Source organism: Mastigoproctus giganteus, chromosome 6 (genome assembly GCF_048544385.1).
Source record: "Mastigoproctus giganteus isolate SK-2022 chromosome 6, ASM4854438v1, whole genome shotgun sequence".
Taxonomy (NCBI): Eukaryota; Metazoa; Arthropoda; class Arachnida; order Uropygi; family Thelyphonidae; genus Mastigoproctus; species Mastigoproctus giganteus.
Genome location: NC_143580.1, coordinates 42,967,430 through 42,987,384, shown reverse-complemented (window position 1 = coordinate 42,987,384; position 19,955 = coordinate 42,967,430). Strand labels below are relative to the sequence as shown.

Genomic DNA, 19,955 nt, shown 5'->3' with positions numbered 1-19,955 from the left:
CAACAATACTGGTGAAGGGAACAAAGGGGGTGCTCTTATGAAGAAAGGCTTAAGTTGTGGAAAATTGCAGCTTCTCGAGACTAGGCACCTGCAAGGTGATCTGATTGAAGTGTATAAGGCCTTGAATGGTTTGAGCAGGCTCAATGCTGACAGGATACTTTCCCTTGCTCATAGTAAGAACCTGAGGGGGTATAGATTCAAACTGAGGAAAGATAGTTGTAGAATAGATGTGCGGAAGTTTGCCTTTAGCCAGCGGGTAGTAGATTTCTGGCACAAACTTCCATCTGTTATTGTGGAAGTTGATAGCTTAAATAAATTTAAGGCAGAACTAAACAACCATATGGAATGAACAGATCAGTGAAATGGGTACTTTTTTTTTTTTTTTTTGGCTGATGCTGTATATGCTTGCTTTCTTGCTTCATGTGCCTCTACTAATGCTAAAGCCCACAGATAGATATACAATGTAACTGCTGAAAAGGGACAAAAATTTATTCTTATAATGATGTAATTTGCAGCAAAGAAAGAACTATTTGAATATTTCTTTTGCAAAGAGGGGTTATGGAGATCAACCTCCATTCAGCTTCCGCTGACTTTTTTTTCTCTTTCTGATGTTAAAAATGACATGAAAGGAAAACAATTTCACACTGTCAAAACATCCAAAAGAATATGACTGATCATTTTAGGGAGAACTTTGGAGGAATTTCAAGAAATACTTTCAGATGATTAAAAGGACACGTAACAAGTGTACAGAGTCCCCATGGAGACCATTTTCCCTTTGAAATAAATTTTTGAAAAAATAAAAAACATGCTATCATTTTTAAGCTTTTGAATGATCTTTGAACAATTTTTCCTTTTGATCATTTATCCCCCCCCCCACTTTTTTAAATTTGTCTCACTTTTCAGAGGCACAGTGTAAATTTGTATTAGTTCCTTACAATAAGTATTAATGTCGCTTTATTTATAATTATCGTGTTTCAGACTAACAGATCACACTCTTCAGGCATATTTGCATATATATGCAAAAGCACCTATTGTCTTCACCATGTCCATCCATCCATGTGTAATGTCCCACTCTCAGTGGATGGATTTTCATGAAATTTTATATTTAATTCTTTTAGGATTTGTCAAGCCATTCCAAGTTTTGTTAAAATTAGAAAAACAGAAATCGGGCAATTATTATTTCTTTTTTTTCCATATAATTTGTATGTAAAAAAGAAATTCATAGAGTTTGTTTGTTTGTTGTTGGGTTTTATTGGCGCATTAGCAACTAAGGCTATAATGCGCCAAAATCTGGTCATTAAAAAAAATAAATTTTTTTTTTTTTTTCAGTGGCCTAAAGAATTAGGTCACCAAGTCAAAGTATAAAAAAACAAATATAAACAGTAAAAGACAAATATCAGTAAACGAGTAACAATAACAAAGTAGATATTTTAAATAAGGGTAAAATGGTTTACTGATTTCAAAAAGCTAAAAATAGCAGACACATGGTCACTGTCAGATAAAATCTGACTGAGTGTATACGGCTCAGTCAGATGATTAAAAGCGGTAAAACGGATATTGCTAAAATCTGGATATTCAACTAAAATGTGTCTTATTGTTAAAATTGTGCCACAGGACTCACACATAGGAGGGTCATCAGCCCTCAGCAGAAACGAATGAGTTAAATTACTGTGTCCTATGCGGGTCCGGGCAAGAACAACTTCTTCCTTAAGATTCCTGCGCAGACTAGACTGCCACGGTTCAATTACAGGCTTTATATGATATAATTTATTCACAGTCTGTCTATTCCACGAATCCTGCCATTGGGAGTGTATCTTCTCGTGTATTATTTGCCTGTAGTCTGTATAGGGGACTGACAGGCAGCGGTTATTATTGGGAATTGCTGATTTGGCTGCGGCGTCAGCCAAATCATTTCCCCTAATCCCAATGTGGCTGGGAATCCAGCAGAAGCGGATATCATATTCACGTCCACGGAGGAAGTGAATCTTCTGCTGAATACTAGATAGAACTGGATGAGGATTATATCTCACAGATATTAAAGCCTGTAACATGCTAAGAGAGTCGGAATATAAAATGAACCGTTGGTATTGGCATTTACTAATGTGATCCAAGGCTAATTCTAAAGTGTGCAGATCTGCAGTAAATATGCTGCATTCAGAGGGAATCTGCTCTGATATAGTGCTGTCTGTAAAGACAGCAGCAGATCCCACATATGATTCTGACTTCGAACCGTCTGTGTAGACTGGCGCGAAGTCGGAATATTCAGTTCGGTGTGCTGAATGAAGCTGCAGGTAGACACATGATGGAGTGTCCGAATTTCCCCAGTTTCTAAGCAAATTCATAGAGTAAAAATATTTTTAATTCAGTATTATTAGCTTTAGACAGTATATCCACACTTTGCTTGTATAGTTATATAAGAGTTGTAAATGTAGTGTTGCTTGTGAAGAGCAACTTACTCTATATATGTATATACAGTCGATTCCGGTTATTTGGGACACATCGGGAGTAGTGCGTTTTGGCCCGATTAAGCGGTTGCTCCAATTATCCGAAGTTTCATGTAAATAGTTAAAAATACAATGTACCCCCCCCCTTTACAATTAGTTCACTGTACAATCAAATTACGTTACGACGAACTCACCACAGTAAAGTACTGTTCACTATACGATGTGCAGTGAGCGCCAGTCATTGTGATCATGTTTGTGAATTGAATTTTAATTCTATTAAATAGCGATTCTAATTAGTGAAAATAGGAGGAATATTATCCACAGGCTATAAAAGTAAAGATATATTAACCACAAATTTACCCTTTATTACCTTACCAATTAAAAAATTAAATGATACGTGAAATTCGGAAGAATATATGTGAAAAAGAGAATATACAAGTAAATAAATAAATAAGTAACATTATATATAAATAAATAAATTATAAATAACTTTATTTATTTACTTGTATATTCCTTCCCCCCCAGTTCGTTTTTAGACTAAGTTTTTCAAATTCTTTCACCTGTTTAACCACTACTTCACTTCCACTTTCTACTATCTCTTAAACTTCTTAGTCCTAGCACCTTGTATACTTTTCATTTCCATTTTCACAGACACTTTATTTATTCTACAAACCACACGCAAACACACACACATATATATATATATATATAAGTTTGTATTAGTATATTGAATAAAGTATGCATAAATGGATGCAAATTACAGTGCCATAATTTCATCCGGGGACTACATATGACCATGAATTGTCATGTATCAGGAACTGCGTTTCCTGCCCATAGTGTTTCCTGATCATGGTCAGGTGTAGTCCCCTGATGAAATTACCTGATCATGTATCAATATTTGCTTCAGCTGACATCAGATTCTGCACATTTGCCTTACCTATATTCGACCATTATCCAAATATGTTTCCTCCCCACATCTGATGACAGCTGTACCACTTTTTATTTTTATTTTATTTGTATTTTACTGTACTAATTTTACTTTACAGTTCACCCACCTTCTACTGGCTATGTAATTCAGCCCATAATTTTCTTAATTAATTCATCATAAATTTTAGGATATTAACATTCTTTCACCTTTAACATATCTACTACACTTCCTTTTCTACTATCCTCACCCTTCTAGTTTCTGGCAGTCTGTGTAATTTTCACATCCATTTATACATACTTTATTCAATATATTAATACAAACTTATATATACTCTTGCATTCTTTAATGCTGCTTTGCACTTTTAGATGCATCTGTCATACCCGACTTATTAACCTTTCACTAACTGAAATTATTTCAACTGAAAACCTTTTTTTATCCACTGTAACATTTAATATATATATATATAGTAAAAAATAATGGTACTAAGAAGCTAATTAATATAGGGGGGAAAGTGCCTGTATGAAAAGGATAATAATAATAATAGTAATATAGCTTATGGATCAGGGACACTGCATTAGCAAAAAGTACCCTGCAGTTGTGAAGGCAACTACACACGTGCACCCAAGCATACAGATCATGTCGGAAACAGAAGCAAGAACATTGCTGTCTTTTTCATAATTTCGGTGGATGACCTCTGATGATGACACTGAAATTGTGAAAGACACCGCAGTGTTATTTCATTTTGGTCGCTTTTTCACTTCTTATCTTTATTTTAATCTCCAGTCCATTTCTTCCCCTTTTGCATTCCATATATCACTCCCAGTGTATACCGTATTTTCATTAGACTTAAACCAATTAAATCTACTTTACACATTCTACTTACAATATTATATACATATATATGGAGCTTACTCTATACATGTATATGTAGAGTAAAGAAACTTAAAACAAAATAGTTTTTATTAAGTATTCTATAAAGTTATAATCTTCATTTAAATTTAATTAATTGATAAGGAGATAACTATATTTAATTTTCAGTTCTAAATAAATCACAGTAAAAGAAAAAAAAAATTCAATTAATCTAAGAGGAAAAAAATCACACACATCTAAAATGTAATGCACTGCATACATTACTAACTTGTTTTATTTTTTAATATTTACCTTTCGAAGATTTTCTAACCAAAGATTCAAAATTTCATCTTTTAATTTCAGTTTGCTCCAGATCTGGAAAAAAATTACCATTAAATGATATTTACAGAATTACAATTATAATATTAATTGGTTACAAGGGAAAAATAAATATTTACATAAAAACAACTGAAATAAGGTAAGTGACTGTTCAAAAATAAACAAATTTAAAACATTTTTATTTTGAAACTTTATGCAGAATAATGTAAATTTGCCAGGTTTCTGAAATTCGTTTGATTTTTTATTATTATTTGCAATCAAGAAATAGTGCAATTACATTTTCTTATTACTTCATTGCTTTTTTTAAGGAACTTACTCTACCACCCTCAAGATTTAAAGTAAAAGGTCTACCCAAAATAAAACGATACCAGTGAGTTAAAAGCAGAGATAGAATGAATATAAGTACAGAACTGATGAAGTCATCAGAGCTCAATGTCAAGAAAGAAGGAACTCATTAGTGTTACATTTAAAATTTGAGCATTACACTTTCCACAGAACAGAAGTTTTTTTGTTTTGTTTTGTTATTTGGTTTTTTAGGAGCATTAGCAACTAAGGCCATATTGCTCCGGGATATGTGGTGGTCATTCCCTGACCTTTCCACATTCTGTATTTGGTGGTGACAGGCTCAAACCCCAGTCAATTCAAGAAGCGTGTGCTACGCACTGCTGCTCCTTCCCACCTGGCTAAGGAGGCACCTACAGACACAGAACAGAAGTAGGAATGAAGACAGAAGAGGCAGAATTCAGTTTGAATTTATTAGGAATAATGAAAGAATGCTGGCTGATAGAAAAACATGTTTAATAATAGACAGAAAATTTATTTTAATCAATTATACAGTGCAATAAAATTAATGGTCTGTGTGATGAAAAGCAAAAGGGGGAAATTGAATAATCAATTGCTTTCTTTAGTATGGAGTTTTTTTGGGCTCCATCCAAAATGTATGATCAACATTTTAAAGAAGAGCGAATGTGAAATTTTCCAATCTACAATAAATTCCTAGTGCTAAATCTGAAAATGCAGTGATAGTCTTTTTTTTTTTTTTTATACTACAATACTTATATCAGGAAGATGGTTGACAAAATAGTTACTATGGTTAACAGTTCTCCTCCTTGAGGTCTGAAATTTTTTCAATAAATTAAAGGAAGGTATAACTAACCAAATGCCAAAAGTTTCAGAATAAGAATTACTGCCTTAAATTGTATTACAGTAAACCCCCGCTATTCGCGGGGGTTACATTCCTGACAAATTCGCGAATACCGAAAACGCGAATACTGAGTTATGGCTCCCATGGTAATAAAGGGGTTCCGTTCCAAAGTATGAAATATATAAGAAAAACTAGTCTAAAATTTTGTCTATGTATGTATTATATGTACCGTCATAATATGACATGTACATAGACAGTACATAGTGAAATGCAAGCATATGGCATCGAAATGAAAATAACAAACAATTTAATATTAAATGTAATATTTATTAGAAATTTCAAACCAGCGCCTTTGCTAGCAAAAAAAAAACATCCCGCCAGTGCTATCACCAGTTTCGCTAAAGTGTTGATAGAGGAGCTTTGCCTTTTCGCGAATGATGAGTGAACTTAACGGAATTTTATTTCGAGTTCGGTCTTCTATCCACAGATTTAAAGCCTTTTCCATTTTTTCTAATTTAACATCACGAGTTACAGAGCAAATTTTTGAAGCAATTAGCGCGTTTTCACGGACACTACGGCGGATTTTTTCTTCCGATTTCTTGATTGATCGTACTGTTGACTCATTGATTTTATAATATTTTGCCACTGAGGAGACACTTTCACCATTAGAAATTTTGTCTAATAACTCAATTTTATTCGCTAATGTTATCACCTTCTTTGATATTTTCACATTTCTCTTTTTATTCGTAGCCATATTTTTGTAGGGGTTAGAAAGAACTTGTCCACAATAAAGTCACTTTCTTCCATTAACACACTCGAAAAAGTCTGTTTTACACTGCAAAACGGTAGATTTATCATTTTTGTAAGCATATCAATTTATAAATTGATAAATTTATTCAGTTTATAAGCATATAAATTAAAAGCAAACGACGAAACCTTCCATGACTAACACATACTGAACAAAGATTACCGAGAAACATCCACGCTCGCGATTTTTTCACCCCTCTCCCCCCACCCACTGAGCGCTGTTTTGACCAGGAAAGATAATTTTAGCCACGCCCATGTTTTTTATGGCGGAAAATATTCACGGCGCTTTAAAATTCACATTTTTTCAGGTTTCATTTTATATTAAATCGGCGATCGCGAATACGCGAAACCGCGAATACAGATACCGCGAATAGCGGGGGTTTGCTGTATTCTCATATAAAAGCTGTTGACAATTATGAACAGTTTTACATACCCATAAGAGATTACTAGCCATACAGTAGCCACTGAGATTGAAAAAATGATGGCCGTATGAGGAAAGACTCCGATTATGTGGTCTACACAGCTTGGCAACCAGGCATCTCAGAGGTGAACCGAATGGGGTTTATAAGGCACTGAGATGGATTAGTAAAATGAATGAAGGTGAAATTTTCACTGTTATTCTAGAACTAGGGGTCATAAATTCGAATTACAGGGGTTGAGGTTTACATTACATTGCAAGAAGTTTTCTTTTAGCCAGTAGGTTGTTGATTGCTGGAACAAATTGCCCTTGCAGGTAGTTGAGGCTAGCAGTTTGAATAAATTTAAAGATCAACTGAATAGTTACCTGTATGAGGAGGGAAGCATATAATTTATATTTTCTTATCTACTTGGTGTTTTTTTTTTTTTTTTTTGCCAGGGCAGCAAAAGCCTGTGGCTTCCTTGCACTATGGTGAAAACTATTACTACTATTACTATATAAATAGCAGGAATTTTATCCATTTACTAAAAATGAATTTTTAAACCAAACTTAGCATAAGAAAAACAGAGCATTATTGCCATACTGCAGGGGTTGGCAACCTGCGGATCTTTGAACATGTAACTACAGCCCTTTAACTTGTAGCCAACATGTACGACAAGCGCGGCGCACAGTGGGAGTGGCAGTGGGCTGCGACATGAATATAGCATTAGTTTCAGTGCAAGCCGAAAACACTTCTCAGTTTAGTTTGCCTGAGCATCGCAAGCATTAATAAATAATATTTCAAAATATTTATTAATATATATATATATATATATATATATATATTTTAATAAAAAAAACCTTCCCACCCTATTCCATTTCTTAAAAAACCCGGGAAGTTTTTTAAGAAATGGAAAGCTGGGAGAGGGGGTTCAAAAATGGCTCTTCACATTTTAGGGGGGGGAGAGTTCAAAAATGGTTCTTCATTCAAAAAAGGTGGCTGCCAACTCCTGCCATTCTCATCAAATTTTAAGAGTTGTCTTGGCACTGCTTCTTGAACACAAATATGCAGCTTTGGATTTCAATCCACTTGGAGGGAAACCATCCTACCTTTAGAACTTTTTTCTTCCAATTTGACAAAAGGAAAACCAGATACTTTTGTCAAGCAATCTTCAACCAGGAGCTGATTAATTCAGTCATATTGTGAAGAAAGCCCACAAATGCTCCTGCGCTTTCCAATCAGATTGACTCATTCCTGTGGTTTTCAACCCTGGATTGAAACCATCACTGGAAAAGGCAGCAGTGAAAGAGTTAACTGTAATCATCTCCCTTACAGTATTTCTGCAGCATTGCCATCTCTTCAGAGGTAGACCAACACTACAGTACAGCATGTGGCAAAACAGATTATTTAAATCTGCAGTATAAGAGATACTGATTGGTCTAAAGGGAGAAAGGGGGAGCATATTATTTGGACCAGAAAGGGTCACAGTGGAACAGTTCATCATGCAATATATAGTGGCACTGCTGGTGCCCATTCTAGAAACAAAGGATCAAATTCCCCATTGTTTGAGGTACAATAATAGATAATTACAAAGAATTTCCACTTAATTCAATATCACAGGAAATAATGACAATGTCAGGAACACCATGAACGAACCACTTTTGATTAATTAACAGAAGTAGGGTAGTATGCACATAGCAAAAACCAACCAAGTCAGAAGACCCTTTGTGTGTAGTGTAGATAACACAGGTCAGCTGCAGTAATGTCATAAACTGAGGGATGTTTTGTTGAAGTGCATGGGATCTTAATATGCATATACATGTTGGCTGTGGATCACCTGGTGCATTATTTACTGTGAAACTCCTACTGTTTCACAGTAAAGTAATGTACCAGGTCTGAAATATGCAAACATGATTCAAGATATGTCTAGAAGAATTTGCCCAATTTTGTGAATGCATGGAGAATAAAAACACAAAGCGAGGTCAGTAACAACAATCAATTCTGTGGCAATCATGTAGGTTGATAAAGTTGTGCAGTATAAAAGAAGAATAAAATTTGCCCTATTCTTTGAATCTCAATTCAATCAAACATTAATGAACTGAAGTCAAAAGGACCATTCATGACATGCATTCACTGCTACCCACCATACTATAGCTACTGGATGTTGTGAAAATGGCATAACAACCATTACCTCAGGTAATATTTCACCATCTCGTGGTATACAAATCAAAGTGGATCGAGGTGTGTGTGTGTGTGTGTGTGTGTGTGTGTGTGTGTGTGTGTGTGTGTGTGTGTGTGTGTGTGTGTGTGTGTGTGTGTGCATGTGTGTGTGTGCATGTGTGTGTGTGCATGTGTGTGTGTGCATGTGTGTGTGTGTGCATGTGTGCATGTGTGTGTGTGTGTGCATGTGTGTGTGTGTGTGCGCATGTGTGTGTGTGTGTGCATGTGTGTGTGTGTGCATGTGTGTGTGTGTGTGTGCATGTGTGTGTGTGTGTGTGCATGTGTGTGTGTGTGTGCATGTGTGTGTGAGAGAGAGAGAGAGAATGCAGTTGCAATTATCATCTAATTAAAATGTTAAGGACAATTACAAGTAATTTTCAGGAATTTCATAATAGTTAACAGATATCAGTATATAATTTTAATACTAAGTAATGGAGTTGACTTAATGATCAGGAAAAAAATTACAAACCAAGTAGTAAAAACATAAAAAAATTTTATAAGGGAGGGTTCGAATATACCAGGACATACAATTTTTTTTTTTTTAAATCATATAGTTGACACAGTTTTAACAAACTGCACGTATAATTATCACTAATATGTAGCTCTATGAAAAGCAACCTGTTTAGTTGTCATGGCCACTCATAGAATAAAATAAGATGACATCTGCATTTCTAGCTCAGTGGAAAAGAAAATTATTATTCAATTCCTCTGCAAGGATTTTGTTGGTTGGTTTCTGTTTTTCTGGTGCAAAAGCAACTGAGGCTATAGTGTGCCACAGATTTCTGCAAGAAACGTATAAAGGACTTTAAAATTCACTAGTATATGGAATTTTGCCTGTAACAGCCTTCAACATTTGAATAGTGCAAATTATTCAATGAGAAGTTGTGAATGCATGGAGAATAAAAACACAAAGCGAAGCCAACAACAACAATCAATCTTGTGTAGGTTGATAAAGCTGTGCAGTATAAAAAAGAATAAAAGTGAGCTGACTAGCATTAAAGCTTAATATCAGTGTTGGAAGCATTAGTACCACAATAGTAAATAAATAAAATTCTATTTATTCTTGAGATGGACAAGGCCTGAAGAGTTTACACATTTATTGTAACTATATAAATACTGAATCAAAGGCAGATGAATTTTCACCTCCACAGTTCATAATGAGCCATGCATTTTTGGTGGTAGTGTACAAGCAGGAGTTGCAACTTTCTTGCTTGTGGCTGCACATACTGATCAAAGCCTACCTAATTGGTAATGACCTGGGATTTCATAAAATCAGTGCACACTGTGTTTTAAAACAGCTAGAACGAAAGGTGAATGAACTGATTTTTTTTTTACACTTCACCGGATCTGAATGAACAATTTTTATGGGTAAGGAGATCTTTTTGAATTGCAGTGTAACGAGTGTTGAGACATGGGTCCATTGCTTTATACCACAAAGCAAGGTGTTGGTACTGAGTAGAGACACACAAATTCAGCCCTACTGAAAAAAACTGGTCTTGTCTTTAGAAAACAAAATGACATTCAGTGTTTCTGGAATGCCAAAGGTGTTATTCATATTAATTTACTAGACAAGACAGTAAAATTAATGCCTGTTGCCACTGTGATCTCCTATGGAAAAAAATCCCTGATATCAGCTCTAAGAGGCTGCCAGGTCTTTCTGTTGCTGAGAGAGCACTTAGAAGGCAAGATAATGTAGATTATTTAGATGCCTAAATGCTAAGCTAAGCGTTTTCTAGTCACACTATTTCAGCTGGTCGAGGTGCTGAGGCTTTTGCAATTACTAATGACCTCGCACAGATTGTTCATTTACCTACCAGAATATCAGACAATCCTAACCATACGGCCAACACACTTGATCTTTTTCCACAAACAACCCTTCTAAGTACACGGTCGAAGTGAATGGTCCCTTAGGAACCTCGGATCACAACATGGTGAATGTCTCTTCTCCAATGGAGCCTTTATCTCATGGCTATTCCCAACCTCGTGTTGTTTGGCATTACAAGAATGCAAAATGGGATGACCTGTGAGATTTCTTTTCTTCTTTTCCTTGGTCGGATTACTGTTTCAAAACTTCTAATGTCAACGTTTGCTCAGATTGTGTCAGTCAAATTATTCTTGTAGGAATGGAATCCTTTATTCCACACTCTACTCTTGTCCATTAAGCTAAGGCTGTTCAAGAGAAGAATGTTGCATATCGTAATTGGTTTGTTTCCAATTCTTCAGTTTCATTTTCTGCCTACACCAAAACTTGCAACATTTATTAATCAGCCCAAACTAGATTTTGAACAGGCTAAGAGTAGAAAACTTGCTTCTTTCCCTAATGGTAGCTGAGCATTCTGGTCTCTTGCCAAAGCTATTGGCCGCAACTTTTGTCCATCTCTGCTCCCACCTCTGTCAAAACTAGATGGTTCTGTTGTCCTTCAGCCAAGAATAAAGCTGTTCTGCTAGCATCCCATTTTTTTTCCAACTCATGTATTAATGATCTTGGTAAAACACCTCCCACCATTCCCAACATGCTCCATTCAATGGCTCCTGTGGTCTTCCATCAAAAGGATGTCAGAAGGATTTTGATGAATCTTGATGCTCAGAAAGCTCCAGATCCTAATGGTATTTCTCCATTTGTTCTCAAAATCTGTGCCCCTGAAATTACAGCTGGGACATTTGCTCATATCCAGCCAGTTCCTAAAAAGGGTGACAAATCCCTCCCATCCCATTGCAATTACTTCTACTCTTTCTAAAGTAATGGAGAAATCAATTAACCGCCAACTCTTAAAACTACCTAGAAACCTTTTGTCTGATCAATGATCGCCAGCATGGATTCTGACAGTGTCGATCCACTGGTGATATTCTGGCTTATGTTACCCATTTATGGACAAATTCAATGGAAAAGTTCGGTGAAACACAAGCAGTTGGTCTTGACATCTCAAAGGCTTTCGATTGTGTTTGGCATAAAGGTCTTCTAAACAAGCTTCCATCTTATGGTTTGCCAACTGTTTTTTGTAATCGGTTATCCAGTTTTCTCTTTGATCACTCACTGAATGTGATGGTAGATGGCTCTGTGTCTTCTAACTTCTTCGCTAAAGTTCAGTTCTTTTCCCCACTCTTTTCCTCTTGTATATTAATGACCTTCTTCCATGACTGGAAATCTTATCCATAGTTTTGCCGATGATAGCACATTGCATCCCACTTTCCATTTTGAGAAACCTTGCCCTGCTCAATCAGCTTCAACTTCTTGAATATCCGCTACCAATTCCTTAAATGCCGATCTCCAGGTAATTCTCCAGTGGGGCAAAGACAACTTAGTTGATTTCAATCCTTCTAAAACTCGGTCTTGTCTTATATCTCGCAAAAAGGGTTCTTCTGCTCCCATGCTTATCTTTGGTGATGCTCCGATTTCTAGGCAAGTTGATGTATCTCTCTTTTGGGGATTACCCTGACTTCTAATCTCTCTTGGCACAAGCACAAGTCAAATATTGCTTTCTTTGCATCTAAAAAACTTGGTTTTCTCTTTCGCTCTAGGCATTACTTTTCTTCCAAACAGCCGTTCACTCTGTACAAATCTCAAATCCACCCTACCATGGAATATTGTTCCCACATCTGGGGCAGTGCCCCCAAAACCTCTCTCAGGCTTCTAGATTCTATTCAGAAGAGGGCAAGTAGGTTAATTAATGACTCATCTCTAACAGAGTCTCTCCACTCGCTCTCATAGACACTGTTTCTGCTGCATGCCTCTTCCATAGATGCTTCCATGGGCACTGTTCTTCTGATTTGGCTTCTATAATTTCTGCTCTCTCTTTCAAAACAGTCCAAACACATGCCTCCACCATTCAACATCCATTTACTGTCCAACTTCAAACTCACAGAACCAACTTTTCATCTTCCTCGTTTATTCATTCAACTGCCACTTTCTGAAACAACCTTTCTTCATATGTATTTCCTGAAAATTACAGTCTACAGAAATTCAAGTCTAATGTCAACAAATATCTTCTCTCGTCTTCTCAACCTCCAATCCAAGCATGGTACTAAGTACTATAGGTTCTAATACCTCTCGTATTTGGGGTTTTCATAAAAAAAAAAAAAAAAACACAATATCATTGTTCGACTGAATATCAACTTCATTGGCATATTGGCAATGTTTCTTAAAAACACAAGCTTTTGATGACTGTCTTGAAGCCTAACTACAGTTCCTTTAGTAAAGTGCAAAGGACACGCAAAAATATTTTGTTTCACATTCTCTGGTGAGCATGCATCCCACAATATTAGCTGGATATCATCATTCTTCTCTTTCTTGGTGATTCCATTCCCTTCTACTTTTGACTCTCTCTCTCTCTCTCTCTCTCTAGGTTACTGGGGAACTTTTTTTTTTTTTTTTTTTCCTGGTGCAGCATAAGCCTCAGGCTTCCTTGCATATTATGGATATTAATAATAATAATAATAATTTCACGTATTCAGCACATTATAGTGCAAAATGATGCACATATCCAGATTTGCTGGTAGCAATTGTTGGGTGTGATAATGTGTTGTGTAGCAATAAGATACAGTACAGCTTCTATCATATGCAGTATATATTTGTGTTTCTGTACTGAATGAGCAAATTCTTTAATACTCACTTCAGTAATTTAGCAAACGGGATGGGTAGGTGGGTGGGTGGGTGCGAGAGAAAAATATTGGTATACTGATATCAGCAGCAGTTATGCAAAGCTTTTTTGCACACTGCTTTGTTTTGCATGGATGAAGGAGGCCTTAATTTGGCTCAGTTGTTTAATTTTGCCCATCTGATATGTTTAAATTAGTATTTAACAAAATTAATCTTTCATCCTAACAAAAAAAAAAAAAAAAAAAAAAAAAAGATGCAATAGATTTAAGCATCCTTACCCCATCTCCAGAATGGGTAGCTGGAGAATCATCACTAAGAGCGGTAACAGATTGTGAAGATCGAGTAGAAGGAAGGTACTGCTGCTTCTTTAATAAAGGTGAAAGACTGGCAGCCGTTCTCTGATGATAGTTCCATAAACTGGAACCTCCTGCACCTTGGTTTTCAGAAGTCACTATTATTGACAATAAGAATATTGTTATTTTGATTATCAGGTTCCAAACTAAAAACTTATAAATCAGGCTCTAATCACACTACTACTACTCTACCCTGTGCATTAGGAAAATCAGTATCTCTTCTCAGTACAAAAAGAAAAAAGGAGAAACTGATAAATTATGATATTTCAAAGGCATAATTCTCCATAAGTGGAAACTGCTGTTCAGCTGACTTTTCACAAACCTACAGCAAGTGTTGCAAGTGTTGTAGTTTTGTGGAAATTTGGAATAGCAGTTTCACTCTGAGGATGTGGTTTAGAATTATAGCTGCAAAACAACAGTTTAAATTATCAGTTCTTTCTGTATTCAGAAGGGAGGAAATACTGATTTTCATAACACACACACACACACACACACACACACACACACACACACACACACACACACACACACACACACACACACACAGTTTCGGGGGCAAGATTAGAAAGCAATTAAACAACCAACGTGTTATAGCAGAGATGTCCAACTGATGATTTCGCTACAACTAGTGCACAGTATCTATTCTGTAATCAAAACTTTTAGTTCTAGTCAGAACAATATAAGAAAACACAAAAACAAGGATTAAGAGCATTATGCCTAATAATACTTAAATAGACATGCATGGCTTATAATTAGTTAATACTATATTCTTAAGTACAAAAAATCAGATGAAGTACATAAAAGACCAAAAACGTTCTTACAAAGTATTAGCATTAGTAGAGGCATATGATGCAAGAAAGCAAGTTAGCATCAACCAAATAAAAAAAAAAAAAAAAAAAACACCATTCACATTTCACCCATCCATTCACTGCAAATGCTTGTCTAGTTCTGCCTTGAACTTATTTAAGTTGTCGATCTCCACTATGACAGATGGAAATTTGTTCCAACTATCAACCACCTGCTGGCTAAAGGTAAATTTCCTCAATTTGAATTTATATTCCCTCAGGTGAGTAATCCAAACAAGAGGAAGAATCTCATCAGCATTAAGCTTGCTCAAATCATTCAAGACCTTATACACCTCAATCAGATCACCTTGCAAGTGCCTGTTCTACAGATGCTGAAATTTGCAGAACTTAAGTCTTTCCTGATAACAGCAACCCTTTGTTCCACTCACCAATCTCACTGTCCTTCTCTACTCATTCCAGCAATTCAAACACAGCATACTATATATTGAAATAAAAAATAAATAAATAAAAAAAAAACTTCTGTGTAGTTTCTTTTCTTTACCATCTTTGTTCTATTGTGTTCTCTTTGTTCATTCACCAGTCTCTTTCCCTTCTCTGTACTCATTCCAGCAGCTCTACATCCTTCCTAAAATGAGGCCCCGAGACTTGTATGCAGTACTCAAAAGTGTGGCCTGACCATTGCCTTATACAAAGGGATAATCACCTCCTTTATCCCTGCTAGCAAAATTCCTGTATATCATTAACAATATACAATGAGCTACTCTTTATCTGCACTGCTTGGAAAACTTCATATCTCACTGCACAATTCCCCCAGGTTCTTTTCATTCTCCACTACCCTGAGTGTAGTACCACACAGTTGGTATGTTACTCTGGAGTTACTGCTACCCATATGCATTACTTTACATTTTTCAATGTTAAACTTCAGTTGCCACCTCTCAGCCCATCTGCTCAACTTTTACAGATGCTTTTGCAGTAGTGTATTGTCATTACTGTCGTTAACAATCCTGTCAACCTTTGTATTATCTGCAAACTTGGACATTAACCCTGATGCTATGTTTATTTGTTATTTGGTTTTTAGGAGCATTAGCAACTAAGGCCATATTGCTCCGGGGATATGTGGTGGTCATTCCCTGACCTTTCCGCATCCTCAAATTTGGTGGGCACGGGCTAGAACCACAGTCTAATCAAGAAGTGTGATTAACCCTGATAAACAGAGAAAACAACAATGGGCTCAACACCAAACCATGGGGGACTCCACTAATAACATTATTCCACGAAGAGCAGTGTCCGATGATTACCACTCTGTCTTTTCCCACTCAACTAACTCTTTATCCACAGCAGCAACTTGCCTTTAATGCCATACTGCTCCAATTTGTACAATAGTCTTCCATGTGCAATGGTATCAAAAGCTTTCTTAAAATCCAAGTATACGGTATCAAAATTATTTTTTGCTTCCAGTTCCTTTCTGAACACATCATAGTATCCAATCAAATTTGTCAGATGAGACTTCCCCTTAACGAACCCATGCTGTGTCTGAACTATAACTGCTGTTTTGTCTAGATGACTCTGCAGTACTTCTTTAACCAGTGACTCTATTATTTTTCCTGGAACAGAAGTTAAACCAACAGGTCTGTAATTACTCGTGTTACCCTTTGATCACCTTTGTGAATTGGGGACACATTTGTACATCTCTAGTCAGTGGGGACCTCCCCTGAGCCCAAGGAAGCTTTCATAATTATGGCCAAGGGTTTGCTTACTTCCTTTGCTGCCTCCTTTAATATAAATGGATAATAGATCCCTTCCACCCCAAGTGCCTTTCTTACGTTCAACTTCAACAATTTCTCCTCCACTTTGCTCTCAGTTACTACAAAATCATTTAGCTCCCCGCTAGAGTTTGATAAGCTTCTGGCCTCCACTTCCATACAGACTTCCTCATGTGCGAATGTAGATGCAAAATGCTCATTCAGTTTGTCAGCTACCTCAGCAGGACCATCAATATCAAGCAGACCAATCTGATTCATCTCTTTCCTTCTAGAGTTTATATTAGTAAAGAAGTCTTTGCTGTTTTTCTTTGAATCCTTTGCCAAAGATTTCTCATATTCTGCCTTTGCTTGCCTAACCTCCTTTGTGACTTGATTACAGACTAGCTTATATCTACCAAAATGACTGTTGGGGTCACTATGGCATTAACTTCTTTCTGAATTGTGATCTTTAGCTCTTCCAGTGATCAATAGCAATTTGAACAACACATAGTAGCCTTTAAAAACTCACATAAAGAGAACTCAGGTAGGGCCTAAGGTCTGAACTTTTTGATGGGCATAATTCTTTTGAAACCTGTCCATAAAATACACACTCCAAAAAACTTGAAATGTGCATTCTGTGTGTTTCAGAATTTCTTTATTACTATTTTGCCTTTTGGCATTTTTGTGGAAGGCTGATCACAAGTTTACCTTAGTATTAAGTCTATTAAAATATCAGATATTTTATGACACCTGTTTGGATTATATTAAATTAAGAATTAAAGATTAAGATAATTAATAAGTTAAGCCATCTTATTTTTAATTTTGCAGTCGCTGAAGAAGGGGAAGAAAAAACGTCCGTGAAATGTACAATTGTTAGATTTCATTAGTAATAAACAAATTCTAAACTTTACATACATTAAGTGCTTTCATTTCAAGCATTTTGATCAAGACTGTGCAACATGCCATTCAGACATTATACAGAAAACTTACTCATTTGCAGCCAATGCTCCTTCTCTTCATAATCCTTCAGATAAGAATCAAGCTGTTTCTCATTTCGTATATTATCTTCATATGGTACTACTAAAATAACAATTAGTTTTAGTTTGTAAATGTTCATATTGCACATTAAAACTTAAAATTTACATTTTTGATAGTAATGTAAAATTGAGAAAATAACAATTCTGTTCTAAAAAGAAAAATAAACCAAACTAAAATGCAATAAGAAGCATTATTTTAAAATTTTGCAGTATGTCCTTTAGTATCTATGTAATTCAAAATAAATATGATACAGAAATAACCATTGTGCTTTGTTTTAATGAAAAAGAGAGGAATACATTTAACTTTGTGGAACTCCAAGTTACTGGCATGTGTGAAGAAAGCAAACACAATGAAATGGACTTTAATCACTACAGATGAGAAAAATTCTGGGCAGTTGAAGATTACTGGATCTGAATGTAACACATTGATACCACAACCATTTGGCTACATTTTCAATAAAATATTGATGTTAATAAATAATCAGAACCTTGTACTTAATGTATGGTGGAAAAAAATCAAAAGTGCTTAACTGCCGCTTATTTTTACATCAGCGAGGATAAATGGCAAATGAATGCAAAACTAAGGACCCAGAAAGTAACCAAAAATGCAAGCACAAGGAAAATCTAACATTGTTTTAGATTTTCATCTACTCATAAAAACATGTGCATAAATTATAAAAAATTTAAAATTAAGTATCGTAGAATCAAATTTTCACTATAATTGAATATATACAGATAGGAGAAGTCCTGTGCTTTAAATTATATCTTTATTAAATTAAAATAATTTAAATTATATTTTAATTTAAAATACTTTACAGTTATACTATAGTCAATGCAGAGTCTTCAAAAAAATCAAGAGGATTGAGAAGTTGTAACGTGCACTTTTTTTTAAAAATGGTGATCCAAAATGGTTAAGTTGTTGACACCTCAAAAAAAAAAAAAAAAAAAAACACTAGTCTGGCCACTTTAAAGTTGAATTATAATTAATGCAGGGTTAGCTACCTGAAGCATTCTATTTAATGAATTAGAAAAAAGTAACAGAATTAGAGATGTCAAAAATATAAAAACAATCAAATTAAAATTCACATGCTTTACCTACATCAGATTTTGACCACTGACAGACTTTCAGCTCCTAACGAAGACCTAGAACTGAAAATTGGTGCTAAGGTTTGGGTTTACAATTCAACCTGGAGACAAATATTTTATCCACAATTCTGCCAAAGTTGCTAATATCACTTTAAAATGCATAGCATTACCAGAATAGATGAATCCAATACACATTTAAAAATGTGACACCAGTTGTGAGAGCAGTTCATCTTTTCAAGATCAAAATCGAGTGCATGTAAAGCACACGAATTTTGATTTCACTTCAACTACTGTGTTTAAATTACCCTTTGATCCTATAATATTGCAATAGTAACAATGCCAAAAGAAATATTTTTTAGAAAATAATGCATATGTTAAAAACGTGATTGGAAATGGAGTGAGATAATGACAGTATAACCAACGATTAAACTATTCTTCTGTACAAAACTTTTGGAATAGTTATTGCTGATATGCGGTAGGATTTTAGGCATATCAGCAACTTAGACCATTCTGCACCATATATATATATATATATATATATATATATATATACACACACACACACAGTAACTCCTCGACTTACGTAAGGGTTACGTTCTGCGGAACACTAAGTAAGTTGGGGAATTTCCCCCATGCTTGAGCAGCACTTGCAACTGTGCTCGCTGAATTGATTGAATCAAAAAATAAATGTTCAACGAACATGTAAACAGAATTATTTATTGTATTTATTCAATTTTTTATCTCATGTGCAAGAAAATTATAAAAGCTTGCAATTTAAAAAATTTCAAAATTAGAAAATTACAAAAAAAGAAGAGGAGATAGGTATAACGTCAGTAAGTTTTACCTCTCGAGCATTGTTGTCAGAATCTACGTCTTCAGCTAATCAGTACCCCGCTGCAGAAGTTGAGGGCTGTGGACATTTAGAAGGGGTCGGCCCCTCAACCTTACGAAAGAACATACTAATGGATGAGTGGACGGTGGCTTTTTTCTTTTCATTGTAGATTTCTTTGTAGCAAGCAAGCAAGAATATCTACTACACTCAGGGAAGTAGAAAGTGAAAAAGACCTAGGGGTAATTGTGCAGTCAAATATGAAGTTCGCTGAGCAGTGCAGACGGGTTGCCAAGGCAGGTTATGGAGTCTTGTCAATGATAGATAGGAATTTTGCTAGCAAGGACAGGGAGGTGATTATCCTGTTATACAAGGC

General features: G+C 35.5%; 1 protein-coding gene across 1 annotated transcript in view; it reads right to left on the bottom strand.

The window, feature by feature from the left end:
* LOC150084200 (transmembrane protein 209) overlaps positions 1-19,955 on the bottom strand; it is a 115,119-nt gene that overhangs the window by 46,597 nt on the left and 48,567 nt on the right. Inside the window, exons 8-10 of the mRNA XM_090375090.1 lie at positions 17,618-17,707; positions 14,005-14,177; positions 4,534-4,596 (exon numbers count right to left, since the gene is read on the bottom strand). Coding sequence (XP_090231216.1) covers positions 4,534-4,596; positions 14,005-14,177; positions 17,618-17,707 — 326 coding nt within the window. The remainder of the gene's footprint in view (positions 1-4,533; positions 4,597-14,004; positions 14,178-17,617; positions 17,708-19,955) is intronic.